Source organism: Cyprinus carpio, chromosome A20 (assembly GCF_018340385.1).
Source record: "Cyprinus carpio isolate SPL01 chromosome A20, ASM1834038v1, whole genome shotgun sequence".
Lineage (NCBI taxonomy): Eukaryota > Metazoa > Chordata > Actinopteri > Cypriniformes > Cyprinidae > Cyprinus > Cyprinus carpio.
Genome location: NC_056591.1, coordinates 6,791,060 through 6,811,124, shown reverse-complemented (window position 1 = coordinate 6,811,124; position 20,065 = coordinate 6,791,060). Strand labels below are relative to the sequence as shown.

Genomic DNA, 20,065 nt, shown 5'->3' with positions numbered 1-20,065 from the left:
TCAGAGCTCACCGAGTGAGTCACGGAATGCGGAACCGGAGGGAAACGACATCATTCGTGACGTATCAGGAAGAGCACGATACGGTCTACCCACAATGCAACACGACACGTTATTTCATTCACATTCACTTTTTATTCATTATATTTGATTACACTGGATCGGTAGTAATATGGATGACACTCTTTAGTGATATTGCTAAGGTTTAGTTGAGTTGAGGATGTTTGATAATAATGACCGTGGGTTGCACCGTCGTCCTGAAGCGCGCTGTCATTGGTCTGCCAGCTCCTGGTTTGAGCACAACATCAGTACACTCATGTTTTTTCTCAGATCGTATAAATCTTTCGCCTTTTACTAAAGATTTCCGTGGGGAAGAACAATATGAGTATAAAATAATTTTTTGATGCCCTGCCGATTGGCGGGGCTTCCTTTACAAGTGAAAAAAAGACATAAATTTACAAATAATGTGTTTGATTTCATAGTTTGGGTATATAATTATGAAATCGAAGCATTATCCGTTTAAAAATTGTTAGTTAATTTAATTTCTATAGGTGGATGTTACCATGTTTGCCATGACTATTCACTATTGAAATTATTATGAAATACTGCAGATGTTTCTTTTTAATTTTTTTTTCTGTCTTCCAGTAAATTAAAACTTTCAAACAAAACATCTGTTTAGCTATCTTTGGGAAAACATTTTGTGGATATTATTTTGATTAAGAAAACCTATAAACTGCTTACTTGGGATTCAGTATCACTTTCCATTCTTTTAGTCTTTAATAACCAATTATCTGTCAGTTCCTTGATAAAATGGCAAGTTATCCTGCTGGAAGTTATATTATTTTAACAAGAAACAAACATTATTAACTACACACTCACAAAGTTACAAGCCATAAAACAGAATACAATCCAAAAATTGGTTTTGCTATGTTTTATTTTATTTGATTATCAATCTAGTTTCTGGTGGCTGGTTGCATAAACTGCTTAGAGCAGACTAGTCTTTTCTTCTAGAGACTCATAACTTCTCTCTTTTTTCTTTCTCTTTTTTTTAAAGAAGTAGTAGTGTTTTTTATTTATATTTTTAATGGTGTAGTAAAAGGGAAAGAAAATAATTGTTTCTTCTGTTGCTTATTATTTTGTCCACACAAAGTCAGTGGACTCAGGTCATGTTTAGTTTCAGTCATTTTTCAAAATATCTTCTATGTTCACAAAAGAAAGTAAATCAGGTTCTTTGTAAATTCTTTTATTCCTACATTCTAGTTTTATTCTTTTAACTTTTAGATTTCTTACCTTTGTTAATTTTTAATTTTTTTTGTGTTGGGTGTTGGATGTATTGTGCTTTGTGTTGTATGTATTGTTTTTTGTGACAAATTTTGTTTTGATTGATTTTTTTGGAATGTTATGAGGGTGAGTAAATGATTTGCACTTTTTGGTAAACTTTCTCCTTAAATGTATGTATGCATGGTCAGTTGTTACATATTGCTTCATCGTGTATAAAGTGGTGGAGTCTTTGTTGTAGCGGCAGTGTTGTCATTATACAAGGTTGTGGGTGTGTGCTTTTTTTCATCGCATGTGCACGTTACAGCATATCACCTTGCTCTCCCCTGTCTCAAATGTTTCAGACGAGCCTGGGATGCATGCATACATGCATGTGTGTAAATGTGTATTTTTAACAGTCTGACCACAGGGCCCCTGCCCATATCGTATTGGTAGGACTGTCTGATGTCAGTTTCTCCTCGTCTTGTCTCTCCTGGTCTGAAGTAACGAATCAGTTTCTGCATCAGTTTAGCTTTACTGAACCCTGCACCGTGTCATGGCCTCTAAGGCCATTAAACCCATAAGGTCACTGACCAGCATGTGAGCCAAGTCTGATCTTTCCGTTACACCGCAGATAGAGACGCATCTCCCAGTCCTTTTATTCCACTACCAGTATTGATGTCCTCTCAGAAGAAACAAGAGAGTGTTCAAGAACAGTCAGTGCACTTTAGATGAAATTCAGGACACGGTTTCTGGCCTGCAATACTGCCAGCAGTGCAATCTTCAATCTCTCATCAAACCGTACACTCCATCTCAGCTGTAGCATTCAACTGCTTCTGGTCACTTCATTCCCTCATCACTCTCACAAAGAGGTTTGTCCAAGGCAAGACTTTTTCCATCCTGTACATCAGCTGGATGCTGGTATAATCTGATCAGCCACAACATTAAAACCACTGACAGATGAAGTGAATAACACTTGCCAAGGTGTGGGATCTACTGGACAGTGAGTGAACAGTCAGTTGGAAGCTGGACAATAGGGCAAGAGAAAAGTAACTTTGGCAGAGGCCAAATAGTGATGGCTGGATGACTGGGTCAGAGCATCTCCAAAACGGCAAGTCTTGTGGTTAGTTCCTACCAAAATGGTGCATGAAAGCACAATCGGGTCATGAGCTCCTAAGGCTCATTGATGCATATGGAAAAAGAAAGTTAGTCCGTCTGGTCCAATCACACAGAAGAGCTATTGTAGTTCAAACTGGTGAAAAGTAATGCTGTCCATGATGGAAAGGTGTCAGAACACACAGTGCATCTCAGTTGCTGTGTATGGGTCTGCGTAGCTGCAGAACAGTGTCCACCGCTGAAAGCACGAACAGTGGACACGCGAGCATCAGAACTGGACCACGGAGCAATGGGAGAAGGTTACCTACTCTGATGAATCATGCTCTCTTTTAGATCAGGTGGATGGCTGGATGCAAGTGCATCATTTACCTGGGGAGGAGAATGCAGCATGATGCACTCGGTGAAGAAGGCAGTGGTTTTCTCTGGACAATGTTCTGCTGTGAAACCTTGATTCCTGGGATTCTATGTTACTTTGACACGCATCGCCTACCTAAAGATTGTTGCAGACCACATACCTTCCAAGACAAAAGTGTTCTATGATGGCAGTGGCCTCTTTCAGCATGCTTTGAGGAACACGATAAAGAGTTCAAGGTGTTTCCTTGGCCTCCAAATTCCCCAGATCTCAATCCAATTGAGCATCTGTGGGATGTACTGTGGAATTCAGTATGTGACATCTACTGGCTTCCAGGGCCACTAAATGATTCGGAGAACAATCCTTCTGGTGAATCGATTTAAAAGATTTGAGTCACTGAGAACAATCCAAATCCCCAACATCCTTAAAGGGAAACTCCACCCGAAAATGAAAATTTTGTCATTAATCACTTACCCCCATGTCGTTCCAAATCCATAAAAGCATCGTTCATCTTCAGAACACAATTTAAGATATTATGGATGAAAACCGGGAGGCTTGTGACTGTCCCATAGACCAAGTAAACAACAGTGTCAAGGTCCAGAAAAGTATGAAAAGCATCGTCAGAATACTCCATCTGCCATCAGTGATTCAACCGTAGGGTGACCAAATGTGCCATTTTCCCAGGACACGTCATGGCCAGGATTTCTATATTGCCTAAAATATCCAGGTTTTGGTTTCCTGTATTCATACTTAATGAAGGTAATGATTGTTTGACCAATAACATGCAGACATTGCAGAATGCAGACAAAAGCACTAGAGCACTCACGGTGTACTTTGTCATACAACAACTGGTCTGCGCAGCGCAAAACAAAGCCAAAACGTGTGTATATATTAGGTAAATATAGAAATCCTGGCCAGGACGTGTCCTGGGAAAATGACACATTTGGTCACTCTATTCAATCGTAACGTTATGAAGCGACAAGAAACACTTTTTGTATGCGAAGAAAACAAAAATAACGACTTTATTCAACAGTTTGTCTCCTCTGTGTCTCTCCACATCAGTGTAGCGCCATTTTAGAGAATCGGAGCAGTACGCAGATGGCGTATATTCTTCTGTATCAGCTACGCTGCACAGATGCACTGTTTTCTTTCAAACCAAAGCGTAAATAAATGTAGAAAACGTATTTCTTGTGGCGCGGCTGACACAGTATAGTGTGTACTCCGCCTGTGTACTGCTCAGATTCTGCAAAATGGCACTACGGTGATGTGGAGTGACACAGAAGGACAAATTGTTGAATAAAGTCATTGTTTTACTTGCATATGAAAAGTATTCTCGTCGCTTGGGACAGTCTCAAGCCTCCCGGTTTTCATCCAAAATATCTTAAATTGTGTTCTGAAGACGAACAAAGCTTTTACGGGTTTGGTACGACATCGGGGTAAGTGATTAATGACAAAATTTTCATTTTGGGGTGGAGTATCCCTTTAACTTAAAGGAGACCATGCACCCCTACTAACTGCAACTATTTTAGCACCCTTTTTTGGTCAAATGTAAAAATCTGTAAAGCTCCCAGACTGAATCAAAACATTAACATTGAAGTATAGAATAATGTTTCTTGACTATTGTCTTTCTACTGCTTGAATCATCTGCTTCCTCCATTACATAACTATTGTGATTTGTGAGTATTTCAATAAGGTGGACTAGGTTTGAACTGTCAGGACGTCCACGTGGAAAAACACACAGCACTCGATCCACGTGAACAACCTGCCGGGGAGTCAGAGGACACTGAAGAGCTGTGAAGTGGGTGTAGATAGTGATAAATATAAAAGCTCAGAGCTACTGCTGTACTTTCCTCAATCACACCATAACATAGAGTAGGAGACATTATAATCTGCTGATGTTGTTGTAGGTGTAAAATTCATATGAAAGCGAGGCAGCAACACAGCTGTCCTCTCCATTACAAGCCTAATGGAGTGTATGTGAAGACTGATGAAGCATATAAACCCAGATGGGGAATAGACGTACACTTTCGTGGCATTGTGACCTCAGATGAAAGGAATGGATGGGATGAAGGAAGTAATAGGTATTAGGACATGGACTAAAAATGGAGGAAATAGGACCCATGGGAGAGTGAGAGACATATGCTCATATGGTGCTCAATCAACTTCAGTGGGCAATGTTATCGACCTGCAAAAGAGCTGATTCAGGAGATGGGATATTGTGTTATGGAAATGGAATGGGTTTTTTTTGGGGGTTGAGGATTTATGTATTGACTGTTTTTGATGTTGATGTAGGTTTTATGTCATGACTGAGGAAGAAGTTAATGTAGGTATGACAATTTTAGTGTTACTTCCTAAATGTTTTGTTATTTGTGGATTTTAATCCATAACACACACAAAGCTGCAGTCTTACAAGCAATTCCAATACATTTATGATTTCATACATGGTCAAACAATTACTTCTACAGGGAATATCGCCACCTAGTGGATCATGGTAGTAAGGAACAACACCTTCTCAGGCAGATCATCTGCTGCAGAAAAGCAAGCTCAGCTGAGACCAACTGCAGTCAACGGGGAAAAAAAGTTTAGCTCCTTGATATATTATGACAATAGTTTTGGTATTTTAAAACCCAACTGATTCATATACAAACAAACAAAACACTTTTGCATTTTCAAGGGTGGAAAAGGTAAGCAGTATCACATGACAAGAGCAGGTAATATTACTGCTTCACTGTACTTTTGACCAAATAAATGGCACCTTGCTGAGCATAAGAGACTTCTTTATAATATATACATTTATTAAAATATCTTACTGTACACTGGGTAGTGTATACATTTTTACTTTTTTGGTATGACTTTTAGTTGAGCAGCATAGAGAAATCCATACCAGGATGAAGGCCAAACTTAAAAAGTTTAGCAAAAAAATAATAAACGTCTCTTTTTAAGACACTGATCATTTTGTAAAATTTAAATTAGCTTTACAGATCTTTATTGGAACGGGTTTAAACAATATTTTCATATTTGTTCAGTGAACCATAAACAATTATTGCCCTGGAACAGTCCTTAAGACACTTATGGTTTACAGGAGGCAGGCAATTAAGGTCACCGTTATAACAACTGGAGACTGAAGAGCCATTTCTACTCAGAAAAACACCAGGAGAAAGATGTCCAGCATTCCTGAGCTGGACTGCAGCTGTGGCCAGAGCAATAAACTGCAATGTCTGTAATATAAGACAGTGCTACAGGGAGGACAGCTAATCATCCTTGCAGTGGCAAACCACATTACCAGTTTCCCCTCAGACGAGCTCAAGAACTCGCAAGTGCCTTGGTGAAAGATCAAAGCAAGGACTGGGAAATCTGCTGCAGTCAATGAGGATGAGATCCACGGTCATATTTTAAGGGATAGTTCACCCAAAAATGAAAATTAGCCCATGATTTACTCGGCCCCATATGACTTTCTTCCATCAGACGAACAAAATCGGAGATATATGGCTCTTCCAAGCTTTATAATAGCAGTGAAGGGATTTTGAAGCAAATTCAAAAATGCATCAAACATAAAAATTGTCTCACATGGCTTCTTCAGCGATGCATTTGAGAAAAATACCCATATTTAAAACTTTATAAACCATAACTTCTAGCTTCCACTAACTGTTTTGAACATGTGTTCACGAAAGAGTGGCGTCCAGCGGATGACGTAGGATGTAGACGTAGCGTAAGATCCAGTAAGAATATGCTAGTCTCTGGAGAACCAAGTTTTGTTTACAGCAAAGGAAAACCAGTCTCCTCTTGGCTTTTATCGAAACCCTCCGATATTTTTCTTTAAAATCGTCATATACACCTAGGATGGCTTGAGGCTGAGTAAATCATTTTATTTTTCATTTTTGGGTGAACTGTCCCTTTAAAACAAGATACTCACCGTGACTTTTGACAACGATCTCCTTCTTTGTTCAGGAACTCTTTATTCCCTCTGTTCTGTTCAACTTGTTCAGTTTATGTCGCAGTTATTGAACTTATGTTAAAACATTTACACGTTACACTTGCTGAAACCATAAGGATATTTTTGCTGAGCTTAGTTTGCTAAAACATGTCTAAAGCTATTCAACTTATTTTTAATAACCCACAATGTATGACAATAATAAAGTAGTTTCATAGGCAGAACAATTTATGAGATTTGTACGAAAAACATACAAGACATTCAGCGTGCAGCAATGAATCATTAACAATAGATCTTTAGTAAGGTCAATTTCAAAATTTGTTGACTAAGCATCCACCCCTGCATAAAAATAAAAAAAAAAAAAAAAAAAAAAAAAAATCTACATATGAATACATTAATTTCACTGAAATTTAAGACAGCACTGATCAGAAGACAAATTGCAAAGGCCAAATGTAGCTCAAGAGTAAGAGTCCATTTTAATAGTGCTTTAATAAAGTTCAGCAAAGAAAAAAAAAAAAAAAAAAACAATGTTTCAACAAATTCCTAAACATCTCTACTTACATAACACAACCTTCATAGAGATGAGAATCAGAGACAGAGCAGTTTGATTGATAATCACATAACCCAGACAGTAGTTCTGAAGTATTCTTTACTTACCATTAGAAAAGCAAAGCGAAATGTACAGTTTGTAGGATTTGTTAAAAGCTCTCCCCTTTAGACAAAAGACCTGATATCTAAACTAAATCTGAAAGGCACAAACAAGGAGCGTAATGCACTAATAAAAAAAATAAATAAAAAAAATAAAATAAAAAAGGCCCCACCGCTAGTCTTAGCCATTTCATCAAACAATCTTAGAATGAACAAAATAAAACGGCATGTCAATACTTTCAACTGCTGGACATACAGACACAGAACAACAACCTGTCATTTCCCAGACTGTATGAGGGCCTGCTTAAAAAGCCAGACTAATTAATATAAAAAATAAAATAAAATAAAGCTCCACAATGCACAGAATCAGGTGTTGAAATCCTCCTCTGAAAGGAGCACTTCTATCATTAAGAGCACAGTTCGGTTTCTTCCCCCCGAAATTCGACGCTGCCTGATCTTCAGGAATAAATACGAACTACTAGAAATGTGTAAAAGAAGCCTGACAGCAAGTATGAAGGGTGGCCTGACAGAGCACTTCATTGATACCTAATGCAATAATTGCACAAACACACGCAGGACGACGCAAGCTCCATGATGCACTGCTCAAAACATGCATCAAACTGACAAAGCAGATCTTAAGCTAGAGTACAGTTAGAAAAATCCACGTTAACAATTTAGTGAGATGGACAACGATACACTTAACTTGCCTGTTTTCATTGGTATCTCTGCTGTTGAACATAAAAGGTTCTAAAAACATAGCAAATATGAAAGGAATTTATTGGAACAGTTCTTGGTTGCTTGTTTTAGTGTTTGTATAAGGTGGCAAATGGTCGTGAAAGTCCTCGTGTCGGACGATTCGCATTACACAGGATTCAGATGGCTGACCTAGCTACGGAAATCACCAACAAACACACACACGGTTGCAGTAAAAAGGCCATCTCAACACACCAGAGTCAACTTAAGTTAGCGCCAGGCACTAAAATTGGCTCCCTGCGCCTAATATATTTTTTTCATACATCTGAGGGGCAAGAATATTGTTCTAAAAGAGCAGTTACGGACTCCTGTGGAACTCTACAGGTAAAAGGGCCATCTTAAAAGGAGGGGGAAATGGAAAGAAACAAATCTCTTGGATGGCACACATTATTTTTGTGCCGATATCACTCAAACAGCACAGTAGCACTGGGACGTTACTCTTCAGCCCCAAATTGGGAATCTCCTGAAATGTACAGTTACAGGTCTTGATGTGTCTTGCTTTAAGAGTGGACAGTTTTGGGTTTTGTTCACCATTTACCACTCTGCATCTCCAATGGCTTTGGAGAACACGTAATCCCGCCCGTTCAGATTCATTATCCCATCTTTCAGGTGAAATTTCCATTTGTTCTTACTTCTGTGAATCTAAAGCAAAAGATACGGTCTGAATTTTATTTCAAGGACCATTCATTTAATAAAAATAAATAAAAAAAGATTGGTAACACTTTATACAAGAACGAAGAATGAATACTTCTCCAGCATTTATTAATCTTAGTTCATGTTAATTTCAACATTCAATATTAAAATCAAAAGTTGTGATTGTTAACATTAGTTAATGCACTGTCAATTAACATGCACTAACAATTTCATTTTCATTAAAGATTAATAAAGTACTGTAAAAATGTATTGTTCATTCATGTTAGTTAATACATGAACTATCACTGACTAATTGAACTTTGTTGTAAAGCGTTACCAAAAACATTTTTGCATTAGATTTCCAAGCATTTAATGTTAGTGACAATACCATCATAATACCATTTTAATGCCATTTTTATATATTGGTGATTTTATGTATTTTCTAAAGTTCTAATTCATTTTTCCCATTGTCAAATTTCACTTGTAAAATTCATGTTAAACAGAACTTTAAATATTTTGCATTAAATTTTTAGCTATGTAGTATGTCAAACTAAATTATCAAATAAACTATTATGATAATGTTCATGCAATATATCCATGCAACCATCATAAAACTGTTTATTTATTGGTATTGGTTATTAAAATAAATGCACTTTTCTCTAATCAAATGTCCAATTCCATTTGTAAAAACATGTTAAAAACATTTTTGCATTTAATTTCTAGGTATGAAAACTGCAACAATATGCAGAAAACGGAGGGTTAGGCATCTTATGACAGACTGTCTTGCTCTTTAGTATAGTTTAATCCATATTGCAATATAGTTTGCGTGCGAGTACCTTCCCTACTATTAAAAACTAAGCCCATATGGCTTTTCTGACTTTCCCAGCACGGTATATAGACTGTTTCTTTGCTTTTTATTGTACATATTTTAAATCAGCCAAATAATTTATAGATTGTTTCTTTTGTTTTTTTTGTATTTATTTTAAATGTGTATAGTAAATGCATCCCTATTTATTTTTGGAGCCTTTATTTAAATGTTAAATAAGTGAAGTTAGTTTTTGCATAGCTTTGTCTCTCTCTCAGATATCGTAATAAAATCACGATTTGAGCGTGCGCGATTTCCAAATCGCTTTATAGCACGATTTTCCACGGTCCCGACCTCCCGCAGTATGCTATCCAATCCAATCAGAATGCAGCGCACCTAAATGGATCGCGAGAACAGAACAGACTGGGCATATGCCTAACACCAGGTTTCACACACTCTGTCTGTGATGCGTATTTTTTCCGAGCCCATGTTAATGGATCAGAACGTTCAAAATGCACGCGGTAAAAGATGCGAACAGAAAAGGTTAGAAATCGAAAGTTGCGAAAAGAATGAATATCTAGCGCATGAGCACAGAGAGAGTTGTGAGTGAGTGAGTGAATGAGAGGAGATGTTTTAATTGCGCGCACTCTCTCCGGATGAGAGCAGCGTGTATCTGAGCACGCGTGTCTCGTTTTGTGACAAAAAAGTAAATCTGCGTGCGAGCGGAGAGATTCGCGCTCGCGCATTATTTTAATGTGTGCTTTCGCGTTACAATAATGCGCTCTCGCTGCTGCTTCTGCACCACATACACATACTGTATACGCACTGCTGACGGAGTACGTGTGAATCTCGGGCAATAAATATATTTTAGCACCTGAGGCACCGCTACAATGAGCTCTATGACCAATGCATGGCAAAAAAAAAGCCCTGGACATGGGTCTTATTTTATTTTTTTGCCATGTCTATTGACATTTTGTTTGAAATCTTTACTTAGTGATAGGCTGACCATATGCGCCGGCCAGGATGTTAATATTGCCTAAAATATCCAGGTTATCCAGGTCGATCGTTGTGCGACATTCATGAGAGCTAGAGAGCAGAGCAGACGGCTCCTTATGCTTTCGGATCGCTTTCGCACCTACTTTGCTGTCTTTTTTTTTTTTTTTTTTTTTTTTAGCAGCGACGCTTCAAGTCAAACGAACGAACAAACACATGCGCATATTTGCATCGCTTTGATTTTTCCCTGTAGATCTCACCTTCTCATGCGCAGCCCCACGATTGGTCGATTATGTATAATACCTGCATGTAATTGGTCAAACTGCTTTGGATGTCTTAGGCAATATTAAAATCCTGGGCGGGACGTGTCCCGTATGAACGGCGCATTTGGTCACCCTACTAGTGATTATTTTGACTTATGTCTGTTCTAGAGGCATGTTACAACATGTTAAAGCTCTCATTGGTTTTCTTTTGGAAATATGTTTCAAATTTATATTGAATGTATTTATGACTGTAAAGCATGTGTCAAAATCGAAATCGCAAAATTGATCAAAAAACGTGATAGGTTTTTTTTGTCCATATCGCACAGCCCTAGTTGTGATTAAAATCGAAATCGCAAAATTGATCAAAAAACGTTTATAATATTGTTTATCATATCTTTGCATAACATTTATATATAAAACTGTGGAAATCGACTGACATTCTATGTTGACCCAGTTATCATCGATCAAAAAAAAAAAAGAGAAACGGTGTAGTTTTTTTGTTCATATTTTTAATTTTTAAATTATTTTATTGTATGTATCCAATTCAGAAGAGAAAACTTACTGATGTACCATGTAAACTATATTTATTTATAAAAAAAAAAAAAAAGAGGCAACAGAAGTTAACTACAAACACTCACCTTGTCATACTGGCAAACCACCACGTTCTCAGTGTCAAACAGCTCCTGATCTTCCTCATCACTGACGTCATCGCCACTGTTTAACGGCTCCTGAAATAAAGTTTTAAAGACTTAAACACTTGCCCAATAGACAAACTATGACTGGATCAAACCAGACTGGCTTCTGTCCAGCACCAGCAGTATCACTTATATATTAGTTTTAAATGTTGAATTAGCTTTTATTTTAATAAACTCCATTTGTCTTTCTTCATACGTCATGTGTTTAATGGCTTTTAGTTAACAATAACTCTGTCCAGAACGTACCTCCTCCACCTGGCCATCCTCTCCACCGTCTTTCTCTTTGTCTTCATCCTCGTCCTCATCATACTCGTCCTCCTCTTCATCCTCCTCTGAGGACGTGTCTCCTGCACCGTCCACCTGGAGCACCATGGGAGGTTGCTGCGAGGCCTGTTGCTGCTGTGGCTGTTGTTGTGGCTGTTGTTGTGGTGCCTGTGCTTGAGGCTGAGGCTGTGGTTGAGCCTGCACATGCGCAGCTCCCTGTTCTGGCTGCACAGTCATCGCTGTTGCCTGCATGACCTAAAGACACACAACTCCTCTCAATACACACAGGCACCTCACATTTATCAAGATCACCTCAGAGACGTGTAAACTTTATGTTTGAGGTCAGAGGTTGTGCTGACCTGAGTGTTCTGCGGTACTTTATTTCCTGTGAGGACAATCTGCTGCGGCTGGATGATGACTCCTGTCTGCTGGGAAAGGCCTCCCTGAAGTGGAGTCAACACCTACATGAAGAGAGACACATTCACTGCACACTTGCTCTAATACACAGATCAATGTGACCCTCCACCAAACTTTGAAAAATACCTGTCTTTTTAACAGTAAAAGACTGTAAAAACTCTACATTCTACCATGAATTTACATTAACAGAATTCCCTGTGACACTTCAAATTTGATGATTTTTCCATTTAAAAGGTTTATTCTACGTTAAGGTTGTTATACCTACCGTGGATAAATTTATGTTTATTGCATTATTTTAGTGTCATGTTACTATTTGTATTTATTTTTTTATTAATGCATGACATCATCCTCCTAAATATTAGCATTAACCTCAGTTTGTGGAAAAAGCTACTTGTGGCAAACTCTTATTATGTGGCTCTCTTTACCATGCAAGTAAATAAAAGTAGTAAATAAAACAAAAATGTATAATACGTTACATACAATTAAGCAAATAAAGCATTATACATTATCACTTTACCACACAAGTAGATAATGACGTAAATAAAAATACTTAAAATCAAAAGTATTATATGCATCTTTTTTTTAAATCTAATTGCATGGTAAGTTTATGTAAAATAATAAAGCCAAAAAATATATATTTTAGTAAAAATACATTTAAAAAATAAAATAAAATAAAAATACAAGTTAAATACCTTCAAGTATTACACTGTTCACTTAAAACAAAACAAGTAAAAGGTAGCATTTCTCATTAAGTTGCATGATAAATAATAATAATAAAGGGAAAAAAAATGTATAATACTTAAAGTAACTATACCCAAGTTAAAGTTAAATATTACAAAAGGAACAAAATATTTTTGCACTTGGGTACATTAAGATTACATGAGCAAGTTCAATCCATAAACTTTGTGCTGCTGCCTTTTTTTTTTATTATTTACCATAAATTTCATAGATTATTTTTTAGTGTGCATCTATAAACCAAAGTAGTAACACTGTAATAGTATAACCTGCTCTACTTCTCTTTCTGTAAACTGTCCTCTATCAGTTCTCATATTTGCCTTTTATACAAACAAGAGATCTGACAGACATCTTGCATTAGCTAGCCATGATGAGGACCTCTGCGGACCCGGGGAAACAAATCACACTTAAGTGTGTAGATGCCATCACAACACACCCAGCAGCATCCAGTGACTGAACTAGAACAACCTTGTCACTATTGGTGCACAGAAAGAGTTCGCAGTGTTCTGTGAAGTATGAAGCACAGACCTGCACGCCTCCAGGCTGCATGTGTGGCAGGACCTGCTGCTGCAACACCATTTGCTGCTGTGGCTGAATGAAGTATTGAGCTCCATTGGCAGCTCTGACCACCTGCAGGATCTGACCTGAACACACAAGAGAGAGAGAGAGATGGGCTTTTTTAAAAGCATTCACACTTGTGTTAACATGCACAAAGTAGTCATGAAACTGAAACCGTGAACAAGATGAAAAAAAATTATAATAATAAGGGGGGAGGACAGGACGTGATGTGGAACCGTGAATAAGATGAAAAAAAATTATAATAATAAGGGGGGAGGACAGGACGTGATGTGTTAAAAGTGGAATTATGGCAGTGAAAATGATAATGTGATATGCAAGTTATTTTATATTTACTTTAAGTCATCTTGAGGCTCCCTGGTCGAGAACCACTGTGCTATGGAACATGTCAGAGTGTAATGTCTTACCTTGAGGGGTGATAAGTTGCTGAAATGGTGCTACACCGGCGGGTAAAGCCAAAGTTGCTGCTGTGGCTGCTGCACTCTAGTGGAACAAGAGAATGAAACAAGAATTAGATCCACAGAGGACACGCATACATTAAAGATCAGGTACAGAGAGAGTGAGAACAATATCCTTTTTGGAATCTGCTGTGTAATCTCATTTGAAGTGCCCAGCTATGTCTAAACTGTTTTCCAGGAAGACTCTGCCCATCTGTTCTCCTGCTGGCATTAATGCTGATCCTACAGGGTGCTCACACAGACAGGGAACTACAGTGACCAAAACTCTGAAGTCATTCACTGTCAGTAGGAGTTTTCTGGATTATGAGTAACGGTGAGGTGGGCATGTTCAGACTGCATTAAAGTTGTAAAAAGTTTGCCAATGTTCAGTGATGCAGCTAACTCTAAAGGACTGTTCACACCGAGAATGATAACGACAAAGACATAGTTCTTCAAAACTGTTCTAAATTTAAAAGAACAGCAGAATCCAAAACAACTATAATGGCACAGAGGAACAACACCATCTCATCGGAATCACTTTTTAGAACAAATTTAAGCTCATTAATGATGAAAACATTTAAAAGTGGTGGACAACAATGGGCCTTAACCCAAGCCAATAGAAACACTAGAGCTGGATTAATTTGCTGTTTGTGTGAACTCTGAACTACAAAACTTAAAAGGCAGGGTAGGTGATCTGATTTTTTTTTCTAAAACATTTAGTTTTGCTGGCTGAAAGTCTCTTCACACCCCGACAGCAATCACTAAGTTAAAGGGATAGTTCACCCAGAAATGAAAATTTGATGTTTATCTGCTTACCCCCAGGGCATCCAAGATGTAGGTGACTTTGTTTCTTCAGTAGAACACATAAGAAGATTAACTCAAACTGTTGCAGTCTGTCAGTCATATTGGAAGTGGATGGGAATCACAGTTTTGAGAGTCAAAAAAAACCAAACAAACAAAACCAAATTAAACCCTGCGGCTCGTGATGATACATTGATGTGTAAAGACACAAAACCATCAGTCTGTGCAAGAAACTGAACAGTATTTATATAGTTTTTTACCTCTGATGTCCGAACTGTCCTGAGCGTGTCCTCAACAGCCTGCGCGTGACGCCACCTGTATCTCAAATGGACCATTGACACTCCTAATTGAGATTGTAGATAGAGTGTCAATGGTCCATTTGAGAGAGAGGTGGCGGTAATCCACTTACAAGTCTGCGATCCGCCGTAAAGCAAGACAACGCGTCACGTGCCGGCTGCTGAGAACGCGCTCAGTACAGTTCGGACATTTTGGTGAATTAGAGGTAAAAAACTATAAATGCTGTTCAGTTTCTTGCACAGACCGATCGTTTTGTGTGTTTACACATCAGTGTATCATCAAGAGCCGTAGGGTTTCATTTGGTTTTGTTAGTGTATGTTTTTTGACTCTCAAAGCCGTGATTCCCATCCACTTACATTATATGACTGACAGACTGCAACAGTTTGAGTTAAAAATCTTCATTTGTGTTCTTCAAAGTCACCAACATCTTGGATGCCCAGGGGGTAAGCAGATGAACATCAATTTTTCATTTTGGGGTGAACTATCCCTTTAAGTGGACTAAAATTTATTTATATTGTCTGTGGAAAGTGTAGGTCCATAAAATATTTGTGTGATCATATCCCTCCGTCTGTAGGTTACGATAGGCTGTTCACGCAGACATGATACATCATCAGCGTGTTTCCAGTACGCTATTGCAGACAGTAAGAATCACAGGCATTATTATTGTAATATTATGCGCTTTATACTGTAATGTTTTCTAACCAGTGAATGAGACATTAAATAATCTGACAGCTTTGCATTCAACCTTCACCAAAGCCATCTCTCATCATGCCACTGATTAGCCTCTGGTCGTGTTCATGTGTTTCAAAGGCTCTCGTCGGCTTTGGAGAGTGATTTGCGGGGAGGGAGGGAGGGCGGGATCTTATTTTAAAGCTAGCCTCTCCGAAATCACCTACCCTACCTTTAAACAACAGTACAATCCACTAAACACACTGTACTTCTATCCCTCACAGCCTTGTTTTCATTGCTGTCAAATATGGCGCTACACTACGGTCTATATTTCATTTTTCCAAACAGGAACATGTGAATGAGAAGAGCTCAAATGTGGTGCGCACGCTCACCATGCCAGTAGCGCTCATGTGGTGGAGAATCTTAGAATCCTGAACAATGACCTGCTGCTGAGTAGCTGAGAAGAAACACACAAACAACTTATTAAATAAACACCGGATCTTATTTCATTTCTAAAAACATGTGCATGTTCAGATCGGGCCTCACGCTGCTGGGCTGAAGGCAGGAGGATTTGCTGCGGTTGGGTCTGTGTTTGCGTCTGCTGAACTTGTTGGGCTTGCTGCTGTTGAGCTTGCAGAGCCTTCTGCTCATCCGTATGAAAACCCTCCACCGCCTTGGACTGCATCAGCTTATTCTCCCACAGCTGCTCAATAACAGAAGGACAGCGGGACACAGGTTTAATAAACCATCTATCCGTGCAGTACTTTAATATTCATCCTAACAAGAAGCATCTTACCGTTTTCAGCTCCATCAGCACCTGTTCATCCACTCCCTCGTCCAGGAAAAGCTCTCGGACTTCACCGATGACATCCTCAATCACTGATCGATACAGGTTAGGCTGCAATGCAACAGATTAAATCACTTCTTACTACTGAATTACAAAATATTCTGAACAAATCAATAGCATCAATGCGTCCTTTTATTTAATGAGCTGGCTGAATCGGTTCACAAACTGAACTGAAATGATTGACACTGACACAATGAACCAAGAATCTCTCGTCAACGTGATTCATGATGAGCCAAGAACCGATGATTTGGAGTGAAATGAGGATTTGACCGACGAGGAAAAAGGTACTTTAATAGTCTAATAACAGAAATGTTAAAAAATATAAAGGCATTAGTTATAGGTTTACAATTTGGCTTTATGACATCAAAAACATCGGTTTATTTTAATAATTTATTGAATGGTTTGTTTTAATAAACATTTTTCAGTCAAACAATATTTTTTTGTAATTTTTTTTTTTTTTTTTTTTTATCTATATTTTGATATATGCTTTCTAAAATACTTTTTCGAGTTCTTGTCTGCAACAAACTGAACTGGGACAAAGGACAAAAAAGTAACAAAGCAATAAATATGAGAAACACGTGCCTAGATGTAGCTTTATTGTAAAGCTTTATGGTTTGAAGGAACAACGGGGATGACGTAATTACGTAACATACGTAACACCAGTTCTTCGAAATTAATTGTTCAAAAGAAACGAACCGATCCGCGGATTTTAGCCCAACTCCCCAATCACCATTTGGCAATCGGAGTCGAGGCACTATAAATACACGCATAGCGTTCATGTAACGCGTCCGTTACTGCCTCTCGTGATCAGAACGCGATGCATCCGCGCCACAGTTAACTGCACACGACGAAACTGAAAAACGAAAACCTTCAAAATGCATGCGATTCCGGATGCAGGGCTAATCCGGAATGAGAAAGCAAAGGTCTTTCTCTAACATGACCCAGAAACCACTACCGCTATGGCGCCACTAATACATTTTTTTGCTCAAACGGAAAATCAGCAGCAGGCTCGCGGTCCGAGGCGCGCGTCCCGTCGGCTCACTATTTAAAGCGCGGTCTGGTGTTTATATGCGGAGCCGGTGACGTAGCGCCGAGTAGCACCTTCCCATCCCGGGCAGACTATATTAGAGCGCCGGTATGGCTGTATAAAACCAGGCGTGTGAAAGAAGGAGGGTCAGAGGCGGAGAGAGACGCAGACAGAGAAGGCGACGGTAGCCATGATGAAACCGCATTCGCTCGCACTGTAGGACAGGCGTTTGTTAACCCGGTTTATTGTGAAAACCGGCTCATATTTGGGTTTATATGCATGGGATTCGGTAATACAGGGGGGCATGTTCACCTCGTTAAAATAAGATTGTGGTGATTTTCGTTTTAACACGCAGGACACCAAACAACACCCTTGAGATACACGCACACGTATTGAATTGGTTTTGGTACATTTTCAGACTCAAAAGGGTGCTTCAGTAACAAACTGTAATATCGAGTTACACGAAGAATGCGAGCCAACAGGTTTTATTTTGCGCAGCTCTTTAAATGCAACAAAGCCCGTGCTAGTTTAACAGAAATGCGTTTTCTAAGACACCGTAAAGCTGTACTGCAATGAGCCTCTGTTTTCTCTGTCAGCAAACACTCACACACTGCCCTACAAAGAGCTCAAATGGACCAGATCGGATGTGTACGTGTGACTAATATGTTTTATTATTGAAAATGCCAAGTGTGGGTTTGGTTATAAATGCACTGCGTCTAACTACAGTGCTTGGACACGTGTGTGATTTGGAGCATGAGTGCCGTTTGTCTGATCCTTACCACTTGGTTCGAGTTAGCCGAGCTCGCCATTACGAGCGGGAAAACACACCGCGAATATCAAGCGAGAAGCCCAGGAAGCATTTAAAAAAAGCACGGAAACATCTAAAACGTTTAAAAAGTCGCCGGTTAAAGTTTCTGGAAATAAAAACACAGCTGTTTACGGTCTTATTCACAGTCCCAGGGCTGCTGCTCCCCAGCCGTCCGTCTTCTCCGGTCCTCCGCCTTTATATACGGAGCTGCGCGAGACACAGGGCAGGGTCAAGCGGGCGCTGGGCGAAGCATCGCGAGATTTCAACGCGGTCTCGCCGCAGACGTAACACGGTTAGTCAGCAGATCCTGGATCAGCCCTTCGCTAAAAAAAAAACACCCGATATATTCATGTTTTTTATAAGCATGAAAAAAGACCAGTTGTTACGCTTGCTAAGTTTTTTTTTTTTTTTTTTTTTTTTTGCGTGCGTGCGTGCGTGCGTGTGTATCATCATCATCATCATCATTATTATTATTATTATTATTGCGTGCGTGTGTATCATCATTATTATTATTATTATTATTATTATTATTGAAATCAAATGTATTCATAAGCCTGCCCATCTGTATGCCTAATGATATGAAAACGTCAACCTTTATGCTTTTAAAACAGTTTTAAACTTTAAGGAAATGCTTTAATCAAAACATTAAAATTTGCATAACATTTTCTAGTTATGCTTAAATTGCACAATATAAGCATAGGTAAATTAATAAAACTGGTTATGGAGAAATTTATACTCCAAAAGCCCAAATTTTTCATTTTCACCACACGAGGGCAATGTGTACCACTCCATGAGCAACTGGTTTGTATCCTAAAATTATTTTTAATCATTCTTATGCATGTGTTTTAGATTTAGGTTTATTTCTCAGCACTTTTAAATAAGTAGGAGTAAGTAACAATGTTAACGTTTTTGGAGGTAAATATTTGGAGAGTATTTTTTACTGCCTTACTAGGAAGAGGATTGTCCACATTCAGATTGAAGGTGTCTCTACAAAGAGCTGGAAGTTCATTGTAAAGATGCAATGCTGCATACAATCCAGACTAAATTATGCCGGTTTGGACCCACCTCAGCCAGTATCAAAGGCATTTTATTCATGCTACATAAATGCATTTATGCCTCCTCTGAGAAGCATTGAACACCTAAATTAAATGCCATATCAGGTGCAGCTTCTGTGCCATGAAGTGTATTAAAGGAATTGTTCACCCAAAAACGAAAACTTGCTGAAAATGTAGTTTCATTTTAAATTAAGTGAAATTAAAGTTAATGAAATTTATATAAACAGATGACACCCAAACCATATATACAGTACCCTCCATAAGTATTAGAACAGTAAAGACAAAATTGCTTTCTCTGCTGTGGAGTCAAGACATTTGCAAATATGATTAAAAGATGTATATGCGACAAAACTACAGAATGTCACATTTTATTATTAGGTCTGTCGACACACACATGTTTTACCAAATAAAAAGGACAGCACTTTTAAAGTTAATCCTGCTATTTGACGTGAGCATAAGTATTGGATCAGTTGAATTTAAGGCAGATGTAAAAGATTAAAAGCTAATATTTAGTTGCAGATCCCTTGCATGTAATCAGAGCAGTGAGTCTGTGACCCATAGACATCACCAGACTCTTGGTCTTATGCTTTGAAATGCTTTTCTCCAGCCTTTAATGCAGCTAATTCCAACTGTTGCTTGTTTTGGGGAGTTTCTGTCTTTAGTCTCCTCTTCAGCTGGTGTAATTAATG

At 38.5% G+C, this 20,065-nt stretch overlaps 1 protein-coding gene and 1 non-coding gene across 4 annotated transcripts; one reads left to right on the top strand and one right to left on the bottom strand.

Moving 5' to 3' along the window:
* The first annotated feature begins 307 nt into the window (after positions 1-307).
* LOC122149115 lies at positions 308-423 on the top strand. The gene has a single exon (XR_006162863.1). It is a non-coding gene; the product is annotated as a U5 spliceosomal RNA (small nuclear RNA).
* A 6,437-nt stretch (positions 424-6,860) lies between these two features.
* Positions 6,861-18,534, bottom strand: LOC109053950 (transcription initiation factor IIA subunit 1-like). 3 transcript variants are annotated; one of them, XM_042777498.1, is made up of 10 exons: positions 18,293-18,534; positions 16,436-16,537; positions 16,186-16,342; positions 16,032-16,096; positions 13,843-13,918; positions 13,388-13,503; positions 12,067-12,168; positions 11,690-11,962; positions 11,387-11,476; positions 6,861-8,696 (listed from the first exon to the last, which is right to left on the bottom strand). In XM_042777498.1, exons 1-10 carry the CDS (start codon positions 18,320-18,322, stop codon positions 8,589-8,591), a joined length of 1,119 nt encoding a protein of 372 aa, XP_042633432.1. In that variant the 5' UTR covers positions 18,323-18,534; the 3' UTR covers positions 6,861-8,588. The 3 variants fall into 3 exon arrangements, with proteins under 3 accessions (XP_042633432.1, XP_042633433.1, XP_042633431.1); XM_042777499.1 differs by lacking the exon at positions 18,293-18,534 and adding an exon at positions 17,069-17,522; XM_042777497.1 differs by lacking the exon at positions 18,293-18,534 and adding an exon at positions 16,677-16,701.
* Between the last annotated feature and the right edge of the window lie 1,531 nt (positions 18,535-20,065).

Bases quoted from the DNA above. Each gene is read 5' to 3' on its own strand.
- LOC109053950 (XM_042777498.1), bottom strand. From the start codon at position 18,322: ATGGCGAGCTCGGCTAACTCGAACCAAGTG. The intron at 16,343-16,435 runs GTAAGATGCTTC...GTTATTGAGCAG, and splicing joins TGCTGATGGAGCTGAAAACG to CTGTGGGAGAATAAGCTGAT. The intron at 12,169-13,387 runs GTCTGTGCTTCA...CTCTTCATGTAG, and splicing joins TGCAGCCTGGAGGCGTGCAG to GTGTTGACTCCACTTCAGGG.